This window comes from Limanda limanda, chromosome 16, assembly GCF_963576545.1.
Source record: "Limanda limanda chromosome 16, fLimLim1.1, whole genome shotgun sequence".
Taxonomy (NCBI): Eukaryota; Metazoa; Chordata; class Actinopteri; order Pleuronectiformes; family Pleuronectidae; genus Limanda; species Limanda limanda.
The window spans coordinates 9418810-9439003 of record NC_083651.1 but is presented as its reverse complement, the minus strand read 5'-3'; the positions used below and the strand labels follow the sequence as shown (position 1 = coordinate 9439003).

At 41.2% G+C, this 20194-nt stretch overlaps 1 protein-coding gene across 1 annotated transcript; it reads left to right on the top strand.

Annotated features, from left to right (window-relative positions):
* The first annotated feature begins 1703 nt into the window (after positions 1-1703).
* ints6 (integrator complex subunit 6) lies at positions 1704-20053 on the top strand. The gene is made up of 18 exons (XM_061088644.1): positions 1704-2135; positions 2239-2316; positions 3463-3612; positions 8214-8303; positions 9580-9763; positions 11602-11727; positions 12052-12203; positions 12380-12532; positions 13208-13340; positions 13491-13585; positions 13701-13811; positions 14375-14590; positions 14956-15082; positions 15204-15346; positions 15462-15648; positions 16864-17280; positions 17954-18047; positions 18267-20053. The coding sequence occupies exons 1-18, from the start codon at positions 2025-2027 to the stop codon at positions 18376-18378; spliced, it is 2679 nt and encodes an 892-aa protein (XP_060944627.1). The 5' UTR covers positions 1704-2024; the 3' UTR covers positions 18379-20053.
* Positions 20054-20194: the final 141 nt, after the last annotated feature.

The following is a 20194-nucleotide window of genomic DNA, read 5'->3' as shown; positions in this document are numbered from 1 at the left end:
TAATAATTTGTAGCTGTGATGGTAATGCATTGGTATTATGAATTCATATAAAGCTTACAGTATATTCATGTTTAAATTCCAAACTTTTTGCAGATTGGTGCATCAAAATATAAAGAACGGGTTGGTTCAGATACGTTATATCGCTGTTAATGAACAATTATTGCTGAAGCATTAACATGTACACAATATTTTTATGTTGTGGCTGGTTGGGGTGGATCGATGACTATTTGACCCTGTTACTATTACAATTTTATATACTTCAGTAGTGCGACTTATTTTAATGCATCAGATAATATATGCGTTTGTTTTGTATTCAACGTTTTAATCTGTCAAATTGTTGTAGTGGAGTGATAAAGTATCTTAACACAAATGGGAATACAAATAAAAGTATCCAAAAATTGGTTCCTGATTATCAGACAAAACAAGGAATTTGTAAACAGAATGAATCACAACATTCGTCTGTTTTAGCCACTTTGTGAATGGGATAAACCCTTAACGTGTGTAATTTTATTCTGAAAAACAGTGTTGCACCGGGAAATGAAGTGGTGTGTGTGTGAGTCTCTTGCTCCAGACAACTCTTGTCGAACAAGAGACATCGTGGACCTTCCTCCTCTCTCATCTATCGCTGGCTGCAGGGTGGTTTCCTCTTATTTTTTGCGGAAGTGATGATATGTTCCATGGAGCCATATTATGTAAATTACATTGCACAATCGTGTTGTGCAGCCTGTTGTGGATCAAATGAAGAAAATCTCAAGTGTAAAGTAAATGATAGTAAATAACTATGTATCTAACATAAATGGAGTTTATATCTGTGTACAAAAGCCACAATATGACTGGCAAATAAATGTCACTTATAACATATCTTTATAAGGATGTGACTCATTGCAGTGAAGGGAAAGAAAGACAAAGTACAGCCATCTTCGAGCTGCAGGGTGTGTGTGTGTTGTACTTATATGTGTGAGGACCATTTAAAGCACCGACCCTACAGAGTGATCGGTCCTCACTTTTTAAGAGGGCTGTTTGTGGGGAAAAAACTTAGGTTTTAGGGTTAGAATTAGGTTAAGGGTTAGGTATTATGTTTGGGGCAATAAGTGTCCTCACTAAGATAGAAGTGCAAACGTGAGTGTGTGTGCGCATGTCAATCCCTTACAGCCAAACCTGTTTTCCCTCAGATCATTTCTCAGGAAGGTTTTTCTTTATTTGGTCATCACATTAAACCCAAATGTGTGAATGTCAGCCACTAGTTCCTGTGCACCCTGCTCACATCCCTCGGTCTCTACTTCAATGTGTCCCCTCCATATTGTCTGATATCTTATCTGTCCAGTCTTCAGGGGTTGTCTCTCACACACAGGATGAGGTGAACTAGTCATCAGCTGTGAGGAAGCACACAGGCCGGATCCTTAACAACACGCACACAACAAACTGCAGTGTCGCTGTGAAGAAGCCTCATAATGTTGTTTATACACAAAAATGCATCAACGCGATATTTTCCTACGTCCCTGGCTCGGGGGGCGACTGCGCTTGCGCATCACTCGCTCGGCGCTGGCCTTATTTGGATATTGTAATGAGCTGCCGCGCAGAGCCAATGAGGGGACGCTGTGCTGACACGTGACGGTAAAGCACCGCTCGGGGGGCGGGGCCTGCGCGGAGCTCAGCTTAAAAGCGGCGGACGAGCCCCAGCGCTCCCAGTGCAGGGAGAAGCATCGAGTGTCTGTGAGGGGGAACTTTGTTTCTATGAAACTTAGGAAGAGCCGCAAAATATAGTAAAAACTACCAGAATCCCTGGTGAACCGAGCACCTGGCCCCAGGGTGTGAGGCTGTTAGTGCAGTTCGCCCGGAAAGGGCCGCGCCACTCACTATTCTTACACTTTTTTTGAAAGAATGTGTGAGGCAGAGAGATAGCCGGCTAAGCTAGCTAGCTGAGACGTGATACAGGCGGCAGGAGAACAAAAGGGGGCTTTTTTTCCGCGTTGGGCCGGTTGTACTGACACCAGGTCCATGCAGAACGCGTCATTACCATCACAATGCCCGTTCTACTTTTTCTGATAGACACGTCCGCTTCAATGAACCAGCGCACCCATCTGGGCACTAGCTATCTGGACATAGCGAAAGGCGCAGTTGAGACTTTTATGAAGGTACTGTAACCACGGGGCACAGCGACCCCCCACCCCCCCTCACTGCATCTGTGTGCTGCTGCTGTCAGAGCGGATCTCTAATAACTCTCTACTATCTCCACAGCTCAGGGGCAGAGATCCGGCGAGCCGAGGGGACCGGTACATGTTGGTAAATTTTGAAGACGTTCCCTTCGGGATCAAGGTAGAGTTTTGCTTTCGGCTCATGTCCACAGCTTTACATGTGCGCAGCAGGTTGACTTGTCCTCCCCCACGTCGCTCCGCCGCCACGTTGTGTGACCGCGACACCGATTGTGTAGAGGCGATCTTCAGGAGGAGCTTTTCAGACCCCTTTTAAAACATGGCCGACATTTTGTTTCAGTGCGAGCAGCAAGGAACTCTGGGTGTTATTTATACAGCGAGGTGAGATATTCTTGGGAGGAGGAGGGGGTGAGGAAGAGAGAGAGGGAGGGGGGTGGGGGGGGGCACAGTTTCCTGTTTTAATCGTTTTAGACCAACTTGCCACTTTAGTGACGAGACACATGGACACTGTGCTACTTTGTGATTTGTGACCCCAGGCTGCTCTCACCACCCTGCTAGAAGACACATCAAGCACTTGGCTGCTGTGCTGTCAAGTTATTGTTGTGGCCAAAGAGGAAGGAAGCGACTTACTATCAGTTCAAAATCAGCATTCAAAAAAAATCTCTTCAGCACAACAGTTTAGCTTGTTTAAATTAGTTTTGTTCATTTCGCGGTGTAATCCATAATGGTTTTACAAAACAATAGTTTGTCGCACAATCCGTGAATCCACTCTATTGTATTACCTTCCCCTAAGATGTTAATAACATCCCTTATAGCATAAGGAAGTGGTCCACTTCAGGCAGCGATGCAGCACTTCTGGTTGTCTTTCCCGGCCAGAAAGGATGCAAGTCTAAAGTGGTCCCCTTGTAAATTGAGAAATGTGACCCAAATATCCCAAAACAAACAGGGAACTTTTTTTTTTTTTTGGAGAACATGCAGTGCTCTAGGCAAGGTGTTATCTGGATGTGAAACTTAAGGGGTCCATGTGGTTAATGTGGCCCCAAATGGCACAAAACAAGGTCGGGTCACCTTGGGTTGACACAGGGTCCGGCTACTTGAGGCCCAGATGTGGCAAACAGGAGCGGACCACCCAAGTGCCATCATTCCACAGGGTTTGATATGTGGTCTGGATGACAGTGCGACAGTGTGGGCCAAAAAAAAAAGATAAATAAATACACATGACCATCCCTTGTTTTTGATTTCCTCTCAAGTTGGGTTGGTTTCGAACTTTGTGCACTTTATTAACAATGTGTTGTTGTTTTTTCTTAAGGCCGGATGGAAGGAGAGCCACGCCACATTCATGACAGAGCTCCGCAACCTCCAAGCAACTGGACTCACATCTATTGGCCAGTCCTTGAGGACCGCTTTTGATTTACTCAATCTCAATAGATTAGTGACTGGGATAGACAACTATGGACAGGTATGTAGATGCTGAAGAGGGCAGACAGGAAAAATCAGGTTTAATAAGCGCTCTATGACCCACACAAATCCTCCCCACTTTCTCCCCTTACCCCTGTCCACAGTCTTACAAGCATCAACCACCTGCAAACTGTGACCCCACACACTTTCAGTCATGTGCTCAAGACACAAACATAACCGCAACAAGTTCGATAGAGAGGAAAGAAACAGGAACTACTTGTCGTGGGTAACTGAGGTTGATTTAACTACAGAGGTTGAGCCTTTTGGTTTTCTGCTCTGAAATCATGTAGATTTTTAGGGCCCGAGCACTGATCAAAGGTCAGGGGAGGCCCTATTAAAATTGTAAGGATTATTATTATTATTATTCAGGCAAATTAATTGGCTTTTTGAGGACTTTACCATGCTCAATTTTTACCAAAATTTGCAGAAAGTTAAAAAGTGGTGAAAAATTACGTATTCTAAAGGAATTTTCAATGGGCGTCGCAAAATGGCTCAACGGTGCCCCCCGAGACCCCTGGAACGTGTTCACATTGACCGGTCTTCACAAAAATCAATTTACAGGTATATCATGACCAGACAAACAAAAAAGTCTAGGTGCAATTGGAAAAAACACAACAGGAAGCCTGCTATTTTGCATTGAGTGGCCATATTCCACATTTTTACTTTTCATGGGATCAACTTCAATTTTTCTTGTAGCTGCTCAGAGATTTGTCTTTCAGCCCACAAGTTCATGGTGTATTTAAAATCCACGGTCTCTTACAGCCTTAGAAGCAACAATGATTGAAGTCTGCACTTAAGTTGATATTTTACTAGCCACACCCAGCTGAAAACCAATGGCACCTATCTGCTTAACTCCTACTTATGTATTAAGGTTATAATGATAAGTTTAGTTTGAGACAGTAGTAGTGTAATTTCTCCACTTAACGTTCACTTAAGCTTTGTGAGCTGAGCTGCCTCTTTTACGCAGTAAACATAAATGTGGCAGACAAACAGTTTAATCAGCACATCTGCATTCGAATTTCTACAAAAACTAAACATATAGCCTCCAAAAGAGTAGGAGATAATTACAATATACTTCAGTGTACTTGAGCAGAGAATATTTAAAATCTTTATTTCACAATTCAAATTTTTATTCTCCACCTTCTGTTACTTTCTAATATCGATATTCTTAACCATTTTATGAAAAAGACATCTTTTACTCATGCCGAGGATCAGACAGTATTTAGTTCAGATACATGGATTAGTTTCTTTTCTTTCCAGCTTAACAACAAAAAAAATAATTGATCTCACATGGAAATGATTTTAAAGATCCTCTTCATGAACTGTTTGACAGGTTGAGCAAGTTAAAGGAGAAACTAAACTTGATTGAATTGTCTGTATTGCAGAACTCATTTTTTAATTTGTGAAATTTAAACAACTCTTGCCTCCATCACAGCTGGAAACTCAAAACAAATATTTGTTATGACCACAAAGTCTGGAACTAATTCAGCTTCACTGGTGTGGTTCCAGAAAGTGCTGCTTAATGACATCACCAGTTCAGCCTGTTTCCAGTTTAGGGAGGTAGTTGCTGAATGTGTTTGTGTGTGTGTTGGTTAGAAATTGTGTTTTTTTTTTTTTTTTTACAGTTTTAGAGTGCTGCTCTCATTTAAGCCTCATGACTTATCTGCAACACATGATATCTTTCAACATGCTTCTTACCGTGTAGTGAGACACAAAATGACCAGAGAGCCTCGGTCTTCTTGTCACTGTAAAGCAAAAATAAAAAAAACAGAAAACATCTTATAAGAAATATAACATTATCCTCTTGGGAGATTCATCATTAATGTGAGTAATCTAGCCATAGTTTGACAACTTCGAGTCTGCACACTTGATGTAGAAATAGGGATGTCTGTTTTCCTCTGTGTCTGTAGGACGGGAGCAAAGATAAATGTTTAAGTAGCATTTCCTGAATTTTAAATGGATGGTCCCTACCATACAGGGTGATGCATACACTGCAAACAACATTTATAATGCATATCAGACTCTCTCTGGGAGTTTAAATGTCAAACACCAGCCCTGCAGTCAGACCAGCAGAGGCTATATGAAAACATGCTTGTGTCTGTGAACTCAAACGGAACACACAGAGATCAAAGTTAAGGTGTCCTGCACTGGTTACTGATGACCCTGGACTCTTGTGACCAGTCTGTCTTTGACATCACAGTGTGACTCTGACATCACTAATGTTGTAATTATTGGTATCTAGTGTTTTTTTACAAATAATTATTTGGAAGATAATTGCTAAATGACTACAGCCACAACTGTGCCTCCACAAATAATTAATTTGTGTTTAACTGAAAATAAGAGAAATCTTTACACCACAAGGAAACTGTGTTTACTGTATTTTATCATCATCCTTAACTTTGAGTAAAACAGGCCACGGTATGCAGATGATGTCGCTGATGAACCTCATTTCTTCTGCCTGGACAAAATTACCTGAAACTGTCATGTCAGGTTACACACAGAGGACAGCAGCGTTTTGAAGTGCAGTTCTTTTCCTTTGAGCCGTCGAAGTTAGCTTTCATCAGACGACCACACACCTTCTGTCGTGTGTATTTTTCTATCTCAATTTGCCCCCGGGGCTGTAAATCAAAGTCGAGCCAAAGAGATGCAGCAGCTTGTTTTTTGGTTGGCGTGGTGTTTGAAGCTCTGTATGATGACTCAATAACGTCCGCCTGTCTTTCCAATTTAATTCATAAAGATAAGTCGATTTAGATTTTTCATCCTCGTGCTGCATGTGTGAGATGTTCAGTGGGGTAGAGAGCTGGAGTGAGGGACAGGACAAAGGGGAGTTAAGCCAGTGGGTGAGTTAATATCGCCCTGGAGTGATGCTCTCTCTACAGTAACAAAAGAACCCTCCAGGTTGCCATGCGTCTGAGGTGACTCCCCTGGGAGATGAAGAGGGAGGTTTGGAGGATGCGAGGGAGACTGCCCCTGGCAGGTTATCCTGACACTGATCGCAGTTTCATTAAGAGTGCAGTGAAAGAGCAGAACTAAGGGAGGACACGGCGAGGAAATGATATGACTGCTGACGTTTGGCCCTTCGTTAACATGTCAGCGGGGATGATAAACAAGGCTCTAATGGGTCTCCATCAGCCTGGCTCTGTTAGTAGACCAGAGATCATTCTGCTACACATGGACTTAACCCTCCCAGAGTACATATTTACATGACTACGGTTGCAGTTAATGATTATTTATATTATTGATCTAATTTTATGAATCAATCCATTTTATGGTTGTCCAACATGTCAGAAAATGGTGAAAAGAAATCCAAATGCTAATAATGGATAGATTTATTTATCCACAGGGAAATCTAGGCATCCGATAGCTTATATGGCAGTCCTGAAGATGAGAAGCTCACATAAATGCGTGAAGTGAACATTAGATTAGAGCAAAAGTCGTAAAACACAATGCTAATGAGTATGAGACGTCATCAAATGACTTGTGCACCAGATAACCCTGAATCTGAAGTTTTCAGCTTATTATATAATAAGACAAAGCCATCACACTTTAGGCATTGTTGTTTAAATTATGGTTTAAGCAATTGAAAATATGAAAAAAAAATTGTTTTCCTCAGTGATGGATTGATTAATAGTCCCAGCTCTGAAAACGACGATACACTGACCTGCCAGACTGTGGTGGACAAACCTGCAGGAGCAGAGCTTGTTGAGTCTATTTTGTCAATCTGAGCTAATGTGACGTACTATAATGAAATTTAAGAGGTTATGACCAGCACCTAATTGCATAGCGACAGTAAAACGCTAAGTGAGCTGATGTGACATGTAAGAAAACACAAGTTGACTGGGAGGTTCACCTCGTCTGCTGCTCATTAGTATGCAAAGAAAGTGCCCGATGTCATAAAAGGATTTTTGGGGAAGGGAGGAGAAAAGAAAGTCCAGGTTGTCATGGATACCTACAGCACCAGGCACCTCGGTTAGTATCCCGCTCTGTTTACTTTGTGCTGTGTTTTTTTTTTTTTTTATGTAACTGGACAAATCCATCATTCAACAGACACCACAGCCTTCAGGTGCAGTTCAAACCGTCCACAGGCATGAATAAAGGCAGCGCTGTCAGGGCAGGACTGCAGCGCTGGGGGGGGGGGTCAGCGTGCTGATCGTCCGCTGACGGGTCTCGTCGAGCTGCGTCGAGGTTAAATCGCCAAGTTTATTTTCCCTGGCTGATGTTTAGAGATAAATGCCGAGCTGCTCCAGTTAAACTTAGTCAACGTGGACTGCTGATGTGATGAAATATTTTAGTGACGAGCAGAAAAGAGGTTTCATATAAATCCTCTTACTCTGCCATCGAGGAGGATGGAGTGACCTTATGCTGCAGATTCACACCGACACTTGTCTCAGCGGTATAAGTGAAGTCACTCTGTTCTTTTCCTGTTTCTATTTTTTTTCCTCTTGACTTTGACAGATCTATGTAAATGAGCTACATAATGATGGGTTTAATGTGCCCGTTTTTGCCATAAATACACTGCTGCTTAATTCCAATATCAATTTTACTCTTTGTTTCTATAAATGCTCTTAAATCTTTGTGTGTACCCCCTCTCTCTGTCTGCAGGGAAGGAATCCCTTTTTCCTCGAGCCCGCCATCATCATCGCCATCACCGACGGCAACAAGTTGACGAGCGGCGGCGGAGTCCAAGATGAGGTCAGCCAATCAGGAGAGCCTCCTGTGTGGCTGGATGAGCCACAATGTTCACTTTAACACAAGCATCAAACCCTCTCCTACTGTGACACTCAGGCTTAAGTTTAAATCACAGAGCTGCTGCTATTATGTAGTACTTTAAAATTAGAATCATCCCATGACTATGTGAAGCAAAACAGTCCCACAGCTCCATAACCTACCTCCTTCACTGTAAGAGGCCACTGAGTTCAATATCCACCGCAGACTAATGATAGACGCTGTAATACTTATCATTTGCAACAGAATTTGGTCTGCAACTATTGTTACTTTTCTGATAAGTAATATTTTAATCTATAGAATGTCAGAAACATTGTCCCTTAAAACGTCCTAAAGCCCAAGTTAATACATTTGTGACGCTTATTTTACCTGATCAACCATCAAACATCTAAAAAACCAGCACCCAACCAGAGTTAAAATAAATCAAGTTCTTTTCATTATATATTATGTTTTGGACGAATCAATGAATCCCATGGTCTTTGAAATTCTAAGGGGGAACATTTGTAGCTCCCTAGAACCAACATGTTTTGATATTGATTTAGTCTTAACAGCAAAACTAAAATATACTCAATTAAAAAGGGATCAATGACGATCAGAAATTAATATTGGAGAAGTTAAAACACATCTGAGTTTTTTCTTTCTTGATAAATTACTTGAAAATTTGATTAGTTTCTCAAAATCTTTGCAAATTAAGCAGCAACTACTTTGATCAGTTCATTTTCTGTTGGACCATTTTAGCTTTAAGCTTTTCAGATAAAGTTGTCCTCTCAGTGACTCAGTAGCTCGCTCTACCGTAAATTATTTATTTCTGCTGAATATTTCTGTTGCTCTTACTGGTGAGATGGAGAGAACTCCATTAAGCAGCCCGTAGCTTGGGATTTAAACAAATTGTTGACGTCAGATGCATACAATTAAATCCTTATTTTAAGAGCAATATGACGTATTGTCTGCATGTCAAAATGATAGAAGGTTACACATAAATTGGAAATATGTTTTTGAATTATGCTGTCTTATATACCTGATAGACTACGCTATAATTTGTCAATATTCCCGTAGTAGAAGTTTCCAGTAGACTCTAAAACAACCAGTTATATTAAAGAGAAAACTTGAGTTGTCCAGCTGTGTATACATACAGTATCATCATGTTGTGTTTCTAACCAGCACTCACACATTATCTCTACTAATGTATCAAGGTTCCTCTGTCATTGACGCTGTCTTTGTCTCCCCCCCCCCCCCTCTCCAGCTCCATCTGCCTCTGACCACCCCGCTACCAGGTAGTGAGTTGACCAAGGAGCCCTTCCGCTGGGACCAGCGTCTCTTCGCCCTGGTGCTGCGGATTTCCGGCAACGCCTCAGTGGAGCCTGAACCCCTCGGGGGGGTCCCGCCGGATGATTCCCCCATCACTCCCATGTGCGAGGTCACAGGAGGTAGGTGGATTGCCGGAGTTTGGTTTATGTGAAATATGGGTTTCATAGAGAATACGAATATCACTTTAGGAGAGCATGTATAATCTCTTTTGTAGCTCTAGAGGTATCAAGGTTAGAGTCGGGCATTATACCTAAAATATTCAACATTATAAAGTGGGGGAGGCGTTTGAAAGATGAGGGTGTTTATTAGATATTTAACATGTAATGAAAAATGCCTATGAGTTATATTTTGGGAATTGGAGGATCCAGGGTTTTTATGTCCGACCCGCAGGACAACTCCGCCTCTGCTGCACCAACACAGGCCTCATTAGTTACAACAGAGCTGTGTGGAAAATGCTGGGACAGGCTCAAAGTATTTATAACGCTAGATCAAAATAACTGTTTTTTTAATACATTCCCCCACACAGCTGATGAAGCATCCATTAAAACAAAGTCAGGAGAAAATGATAAGTGTGTTTTTTTTTTTAAGGATAAAAAAAGTGGTGATAGCCTTTTGGATAGGGACAGCCCAGAAGCTCTGCTCCGCACCGTGTTGCTCAACAGTCGGAGTTACTTGTGTTTACAAGTTTGCAAGAGGAAGCTGAACATCCCAGTACAAACAAAGAGCATGCCCTTGTTTTTAACCACTGAGCAACTCCGCTGGAGCTGTGGTGGAGGGCTCGAGTGCTTTGCTCAAGTCCACTTCAGCACCAAATGTTGAATAAGGTTAGCCTAGATTTTGCCAACTGGTCCTGGACTAAACTGGTCAATTTCCCACTCGCAGGTCAGTGACGTACTATCAGGCCACTTTCTATCTGCAATGGATGGCAGAGAGTTTAGGACAAATTAAAGAAAAACAAATTTTTAAATGATGAGAATAATGACTTAATATCATTAGTTTTTTTCTTGTAACATTAAAACTTTGTTCTCTTTAAGTGACCCTAATACTCCATCATAGTAACGCCCCAGATGCAGAATAAAAACCCAGTTTAAAACGAAGTTGTAGCAGGGGACTTTCATTTCTCCTGTCTCCGCTCCTCATGCTGCCTGGTTGAAGCAGCTGGCAGGAGGAACAGACTGGAATGGTGCTGATGGCAGGTTAAGATTAACACACACAGAGCTGTGTGCAGCAGTCGGTGGTGCTGAATGCAGAACATGACACAGCTCCATTGTCACTGACAGTCTACAGTACATGCTGCCTGTCCAGTACTGCTGATGGTAGAGCTGACGCAAAGCCACAGCCTTTTGAAATGAGCGAGTGAATGGGTGCACAACAAGGTCACTGGAGGTGAAGTTGGAGGCAGCAAATGGCCAGAAAGCTGAATTGGACTAATCGTGTGGCTGATTCAGGGTGACCTTCACTGTCATCTGCCTGTTCAGATCTTCAGAGCTACTTTTTGTTTTCGTGTCAGTTGTGTAAAGGCTGATAAGACCCCATAAAGGTGACCACATGGTTGAGTAGGGAGTGCTTAAAAGTGCACAGTTTTATAGTCAGACACTGCAGCATTTACATTAAACTAAGAGGACTCTACATTTAAATTGTACCATGTTCTTTCATCCTGGCATATTATGAAACTGGCTATAGTAAAACAATTTTAAGCTTTTAAGAATCTCAAATCCTTTATCTTCTCTCTGAAGAAAAGCTACAAATAGGAAGTTATTTATCCAAGTGATGAAGCTAGAAATTGTTGCTGATCTTCAGAAAGCCCTAAAAAGTGATGATTTGAAACGAGTCAGATTGAAAAGTGTTGTTGTCAATACTCTATTTAGATTCATGGAACATCTTTTGAAGCCTATAACACTGTAATCAATCAATTAATATTTACTGTCTTCATGTGTGTCTCTGTGTGTTTGTTTAGGACGTTCTTACAGCGTGTTCTCTCAGCGGATGTTGAATCAGTGTCTGGAGTCTTTGGTGCAGAAGATTCAGAGTGGAGTAGTGATCAACTTTGAGAAGACTGGCCCTGACCCTCCTCCACTGGAGGGTAAGAGACACTTGTGTTTTTTCTAAATACAATTTAGACAATCTGAATTCAGCTCTGACAGACCTCGTTGACAGATGCCGCACTGCATCTGAATGATTAGCAGGAAACCTCTTTGCTTGCTCCCACTCAGTTTTTTTTTTTTAATCCTCTCTGAGCTTTTCTTTACTGTTGCTCACAAACAGCTGGTGGATGTCACATTTAAGCCCCCACCTTCATGTTTTGACTGCCTACACACTTGTGTATTTTTCCCAAACGCTTTCTTGTCTGAGGTGCTGACGGTTGTATTACCTGTAAAATAATCCTCTCCTGTATCATCCTGTACAGATGCTCCAGCTGAGGTGTTGAAAGGTGGTCTGCAGCCTTGGCATTGCTGTCACAAGCTGATCTACGTACGACCGAACCCTAAAACTGGCGTTCCCATCGGCCACTGGCCAATCCCAGAGGCCTTCTGGCCCGACCAGAACTCCCCCACTCTGGTGAGAACCATCAAAACTAATTTAAAGCAGCAAAGTTTGTGTGGTTTGACATTGCACCTTCCATATGACATCTTTTAGAATTGTCTCCATATCTTTGACATTTAACTGCTTTTAGATACCATTCCATTGTTCTGGGTTTTATAATAATATCTACATCTCCTCTGTGCCTCACCAAGCCCCCGCGCTCAGCCCACCCACACGTACGTTTCTCCTGCCTGGACTCTGAGCCCATGGTGATTGACAAGGTTCCCTTTGACAAGTACGAGCTGGAGCCTTCGCCCCTCACACAGTACATTTTGGAGAGGAAGTCTCCACACTCCTGCTGGCAGGTACAACATCACACACACGCAGACAAAAGACACTTTTTGAGAACGTAAGAGTTATGGCTGAAAGTTGGAGTTTTAAATTACTAAATCAATCTCATAGACTGGTAGATGAAGTGACATTATTTACGCTCAAGTTGCTTGGTGGTTCAATGATAAATTCATTGTGGTACAGACCTTAATATTAACATGATGAATTCACCATTATATGTTTTGTTATACTTGCTGTGGTTTCGTGGAAGATAGTAGGAGGGAAATTACAGATTTCATGTTTCCACCTTTTCAAACTCAGTTTCTAATGGACCATCTTAGTTTCAAGCCACTTTACAGATGTTGTCAACAGCCTTTACTGCCTATATGTTATATATGATAATGATCGCACAGAGAATAAACTACACTTCACTGTACTGAGCATTTTCATTATGCTCTTTCCTCTGCTGCCACCTTCAGACCTTTCAGCAGGTTTTCTCCACAAATATTAAATCATGAGTTTTCCAATATTATACTTTCTGGTCTCTATTGTTCATTATAGCATGTATTTTTCCATACCTGCATATTGTTGAAAAACAAAAATGTTAACACAAGAGCATTTAAAGTGCCGGTTTCTCTTTTGAAGGGTTAGTTCCTAACCCACCTCTCCCCTACTTGTTTTCGTTGGCTGATTCTCGCTCTGTCTTTCAGGTGTTTGTGTGTAACAGTGCCAAGTACAGTGACCTGGGCCAACCCTTCGGCTACTTGAAGGCCAGCACAGCCCTCAACTGTGTCAACCTGTTTGTGATGCCCTACAACTACCCTGTTCTTCTGCCACTTCTGGGTGAGACTGATGGATTTATTCTCCCTCATTTTCAGTCCGTCTCTTGCTGTATTTGCTCCTTTGCTATCTCTACCAATTTCTCCAGTTATTTCCAAACTCTTAATTTGAAATGACTCTGTATTAATGTGTTCGTTTGCTTCCTTTTTGCAGACGATTTGATCAAAGTGCACAAGTTTAAGCCAACCATCAAATGGCGGCAGTCCTTTGAGAACTACCTGAAGACTATGCCTCCATATTATATTGGGGTCAGTGGATTTGATGTTACTGTGTTGATTTTCAAATGTTTGTTTTATTATTCTTATTAACTCACTAAACCGGTTACGATTATGCACTGGTCTTATTGTCGTGTTCTCTCCACAGTCTGTGAGGAAAGCCTTAAGAATCATGGGAGCTCCAAACCTTCTGGCCGAAAACATGGAGTACGGCCTGAGCTACAGCGTGGTCTCGTACCTGAAGAAGCTCAGTCAGCAGGTATGTTGTTGCGCTGTTTGGTCTTTTCTTGTTTGGACAAAAACAACAGAAGATCTGTTCTTTATGTGAGTGTTAATCTGCCAAATAACAAAAGGCTTAGGTTACATCTCTACTCTTAATACAGATGACATACAGTATTTTCTTTTCTTTATCCTTTAAGGTTCCATTGATATATTATCCATTATATTATATTATATTATATATATGTTTTTTGACTAATGAAAAATGTTTTGTCTACTCTATTGAAAGTGACATCAATGTTTGTTCCAATAATACTTTACCTTCAGACACTTTATTTCGCATAGATAAGCAGTATATTCACATTTAATCTGTTATTTATAAAATACTATAATGCAGTGGTAAGTGATAACAAATAAATTTTAAACTGATTATTAATAAACATATTACATGGCTGCCTACTGGACAAGTTATAGTTAACAAATTAATTCATCCACAACTGCTTACAGCTTAATGTTGTAAACCATTTCTAAGTAGTTTATTTTGTTATGAATGCTTAGTAGGGGCATTAAGTTACACTTAATGTTAATATTTCACATTTATAGACAAAAATCGAGTACGACCGTCTGATTGCCTCGATTGGTAAAAAGCAACCGCCAGAGGCCGGCATCAAGGTGCGTTGGCGGGGCGGTGGTATATCTCTGGCCCAGCGCAGGAACTTCATCCACCAGCTGCTGAATCTCTCAGGAGAAAGCCCGACTCTGCCCATGGAGCTCAACACCAAAGAGTTTCAAGGTTTTCATCTGGCTCTGCTCAACAAGGTCAGATCATATTTTAAGATTATTCTTGCAAAGTTAAGGATAAACCAGAGTTATTCTGTCATGTTCGAAATTGTCTTTTATTGATGTTTACTGAGCCTCATTTGGTTTGGATACAGTGGTTGTTTGTTTTTGTTTAGTTTTTTGTTCAAATCCCACTGTTACTCATTCCCTTTCTGCTCATGCCTTCACGTCCTGTCTGGCTTTTCATTTGACATTCATCCTGAGTTTTTGAGAAAAGTTGAGATGATTTATGTTTGGACTGTTTGGTATTTCAAGCATTAAAAGCATCTCTCTGGACTTGATGTGAGGCTTAACTCAAACTCTGATCGTTTGCCTGACAACCCCCTCTGTCTTGTTGTTATCAGGGCCTGAAGCCTCAGAGCTTTAGGAATCCCTACGACGTCCCCCGCAGCCACCTGCTGGACCACCTGAGCCGAATGAGGAGAAATCTGCTCAACACCACTGTCTGTTCCCTCAGAGGGCAGGACTCGGGTAAGTTGCTGTCTTTTTCCCTCACTTTGGGAGAGAACTTCAACCACGATTTTCATCTCAGGATCAAGTGTAGATGTCTCCTTCTATGTTGAGTGAATTTTTTTGTTTGCATTATGTTCAGACCAGCTCCACAGCGTGCCAATCGCCCAAATGGGCAACTACCAGGACTTCCTCAAAGCTGCCCCTCAGCCTCTTCGAGATGCAGACCCCGAACAGCCCAAACGCCTACACACATTCGGAAACCCCTTCAAACTAGACAAGAAGGTTAACCCCACTCTTATCCACTCCTACCTTCATATTCTTTCATGATGAAGAGTCGCATGGAAACCACTGAAGTAGAATTACACTCATTAACATGTCCTCTTCACTGTTCTCTTAGGGTATGATGATCGACGAGGCAGACGAGTTTGTGACGGGCCCTCAGAACAAAGGGAAGAGACCAGGAGACAGCAGCAACATGCAGGGTGGAGGCCCCAAAAGACGGCGCTGCATGTCGCCTCTGCTTCGTCTGGGTAGAGCTTACACGCCTCCAGTATCGCCACCCGACAGCCCTCGAGCTACAGCAGGTCAGACATGGAAGCAGTTCATGAGTTCTCAGTGCTCATTTTCAACTACGTGTAAACGTAAACCTACCATAAAGCAACTCATTATAATGTTTCTAATTTGTAAATCGTTTTCACGTCCACATCCAACCCTTACTAGATTTTTTTTCTGCAAAATATGGGACTTTGTGCAAATAATACAGAAATACCTGAAAAAGCAAATAAACATGGAGGCCTCCATAAGATAGATAGATAGATAGATTACTTTATTCATCCCCGAAGGGAAACTAAGTCGTCATACTAGCTGGTATATTTGAATACAATAAAATACAATACAATAGAATGAAATAAAAAATATTGAGGTAAAAAGAATAAAAACAAACACAAGATAAATAGGTAGATAAGGTGCAGTGGCAAGATGATGGTAATAGTACTGATGATATGATGGTGATGTTATTGTTAGACAGCATATAAAAATAGTACAGTATATATAGTATATAATATAACATAATATATATTTATATATGATAGTAATTATATTACCATACCAATATATTATTATACCAATATAATAGCAGTATATAGTAATAATGGCAGCAACAGTAATAATAATAGTAAATATAATAATAATAACATGTACACATGTATAAGTATGTGTATATAGACTTATATATACAAATAATATACAGAGAGTATGATATGATATATAGTAGAGGTATAAATATAAGTATTTGACGATACAATAGATAATATATGAGTGTAAGATTATGTAGACAAGTCACCATTTAATGTAGCTGAATCCAGGTTTAAAAGATATGATGCCACACAGCTAGTTCCGCAGTCATACAATTGTCTTGCTATCAGGTAAGTGAACACTACCAACAGGATAATCTTTCCCATTTATACACTCTAGCCTCCATGATGGGAACACGGCATTTTCCCCCCAGAAAATAAATACCCACATCTTTCAAACTCTGCACTCCATTTTCTCATTTCTATCGGCTGAGTTGAGCTCCCCATGAAAAGATAGCAGCTTGATGTGTAGCAATGGTGGCGTTTCCCTTTTTAAAGGACATTTTGATCAGAAATAAACAACACTAACTCTCATTCTCTCCCACCGAGACTGACTAACCTCAGTTTGATGAGAATATAGTTTAAAAATGTAGAAATAAATAGATTATTGTTCTATGAAGAGGAAATAAACAAATGTCTCTTTCTTTAAAATCTCTGACCTTATAGACATGGACATAAATGATGGAGCACCTGAACCAGACCTGATCATCAACCACCTGAATCAGAACGATTACAGCTCAGACAGTAGCTTGGACTCAGAGGTGGATCAGCTGTTAGGGTCGACCAACCACCAAGAGAACCACATAGGCCTGGAACCCCAGGACCTCCTGCACGGAGACGATGACGTTGGCGATGATGACGGCGACGACGACGACAACGGCAACGATGACAACGAGAACGGCCGATCCCCGGATGGGGAGCTGCAGCCGGGTAGCGAGGAGGGAATGGACATGCTGCTGATGGGACAGCCGCCTCGCTACCTGTCGCCTACAGCTCTGAAGAAGCACATTCACGAAGAGACGACCAAGGTCAACAACGAGCTGAGGGTCCTCATCACTAAGGAGATCAGGAAACCTGGCAGACGTAAGTAGAATAAACAGGGTCTGTTTTAGACTCGGTTAGACAAATAATAGAAACATGTAGGGCTCTTTTCATGAAAAGGCCTGATTTTGCATCGATACCCAAAGAATAGTCTTAGACCTTACTAAGAAATATAATAATAATTTTCAACAAGAGTTTTTTTGAAACACGCAATTTGCCTGATTAAAGAAAAAAACTGCCAGTATTATGGTTTTAATCAGTAAAGATGTAATTATAGAATAACTAAAATCGCATTTTTTCTCAACAAATCTTTAGTTTTCTCTTCTGCCCTTTCTTGTTAATTATCACTTGACATTTACACTAATAGCAACATCTGTGATCATCTTAAATCAGCTAGTTTTTAGTCAACAGGCAGAAACTTAATTGAGAAATAATTGATAAATAGTGTTTAATGAAATTAATTGTTGAGTAATCTAGCACAGATGCTTCTCATACTGACAAAACAAGTAGTGTCAGGATGTCCCTTTGCTTTGTATGAATTTATAAAAATATCTATTTGACAGTGTTCATTTTCTCTTAAGCTGATAACAAATCACCTTGGGGATCAGACAATATCTGAAAAAAAAGACATAAAGTTGGATCAAAGACTTCAGCTGTTCACTGAAACTTGGCAATGATCAATAAATTAATCTTCATTCACTTCTCTGTGCTTCAGACTATGAGAAGATCTTCCACCTCCTGAAGCAGATCCAGGGAACTCTGGACTCTCGGCTCATTTTTCTCCAGAACATCATCAAAGAGGCAGCTAGGTAACGAGTTGAACCCAGTTCCTCTGCTGCTCATTCAAATAATCTGTGACTATTGTGTTTCATAGATTCTGTGTAGCTCTCGACTTTTGCTGCTGATCCCAGGGCTGTAAATCGGCAGCAAAACATCTGCGTGTTGTCACATAAGAAAGAAAATATCAATGTAAAAACATCTCAACGGTTTCCTCTGAACAAATGAAAGATAACGTTTGTTTTCTGCAGGTTCAAAAAGCGCGTTCTCATCGAGCAACTGGAAAACTTCCTGGAGGAGATTCACATCAGATCCATGAACATGAACCACGTGGACCACGTGGACCCAGTGGACCCGCTCTGAGGTCCAAGGGATCCCAGACTGAACTTATTCATAATGAACCTGATGACCCCCCCCCCTCCTCCTCTTCCCCTCCTCCCCACTGTGTATATGGGCCCCTGCGGAGACGAGATGCCATCCAGCTCTCAGATCTTTCACCCGTCAGGTGGACTCTCTTCATTTATGTGTTTGGTTACACACAGTATGAACTAGAAGCAGCGTCGACTCTGAAGGATACAGGTGCATTGTTCAGATATTAAAAAGGGGGAGAGAGAGGAATCATCTTTGTTGCTGCAGGTGAAGTATCTGCCTATGCAATGGGATGTTTGGCCTGTTGATCATTCCGCCACGGTCACTTTTCAGAACTGTGAATTCATCCTCAGGCGTTCCCTTTGATTATTGTCCTCCCCTAAATTTGATCTTTTGTTTTTAAGCGACAAATGAAAGAATAGTCCCTCAAGTGGGGAAGAGGAGTCAACGAGGGACATTTCTGCAGCGCACCCTGCTCCTTGATGAGAAGTTCAATCCTGATTTCTCTGTCATAATGTTATAGGCCAACAAAGAAGGAAGGGGTTCACATGTGCACGTTTTCATCCAACTCAGGGTCAGATTGGATCCAGACGTAAAAAATATTTTATTATTCTTTTTATTCGTTCACTTCTATTTCAGGTTCGGTTTTCAGTTTTTTGTGGGAGGATGAGACTCATCATCATGTGCGACTGTTGAAATCTAATTTCCACACTCCGCTAACTAAAGCACTCCACTGCTGAACTCTTAAATGGAATTAATATACATCATGCTTCAATTCAGATCTCGACTTTGTCAACTGGGGTGTAACGTAAGAAAGAATAATGATTGTTCTTCCTCCTGAGGGAAAAAAGATCCACTGCTCTCAGTACATTTGCAGACAGTGAACTTAAAAAGTCACAGGCTTTTGCAGCGCAGGTTCTGAGAGAGGGCAACACGGTTTAAAAGTAAATAATTGTGAATGCTTGAACATTATTGGTAATAAATGTTGAAATACAGGGACAAAAAGCTCAGGAACTGATACTAAATACATCACGATCAGCAATAACGTTGGAGCAACAATAATTCCTCCCCTAACCACCCAACTCTTACTTTAGTGTGAAACAGCTGATGGGCAACACGGACCATCGTCCCCTGGAGTGTTGACGAACTGAGGTCTCGGATGCCAGCTTGTCCCAATGTGCTGGTCGCTGCCAAATACCGTTAAACCCGCTCCCAGAACTCCCCGTCTCCCTGCCGTGGATCTCAAACCGACTTCTTGTCACTTTACCGTGAATGCACTTGTGTAAATTTGAGAATTTTTATTTAATATCATTTAAAAGAAAAAAAAGAACCTCCTATTTTTTTTTTGTCTTCAGCCTTCTCAAATATACACAAATAATCTGAAGTGAGGTCAAGAGTTGATTTCTGATTCGGGGGGCAGCCCTTTTTCTGTTCCCTCCCCCTCCCCCCCTTGGACAGGGACCAAAATCTGCCATACTTGTCTTTCTTTGTGAAGAGGCCGCTACCAAAAGAGTATTTTGAATACACTGTAAAGATGTAAATAACCCTAGAGTACTATTTAAAGAGAATGTCCTGCGTAAAATGGCCTTTTTGTAAGTATTTCCATGAATAAAGTTTCTATTTTACACTGTGAAGGGCCATGTAAATAAAGTGTTATGTATAGCTGTGACTCTGTGTGTGTGTTTGTGCATCAGGCAGAAATTAAACTTTAATCCACATTAAAGAAAGAATAAGCATCAAAACAGTCCAAAATGTAAAAACATGTATTAAAATTTTATTTACAGATATGTACAAAAATATTGTCCCTCTT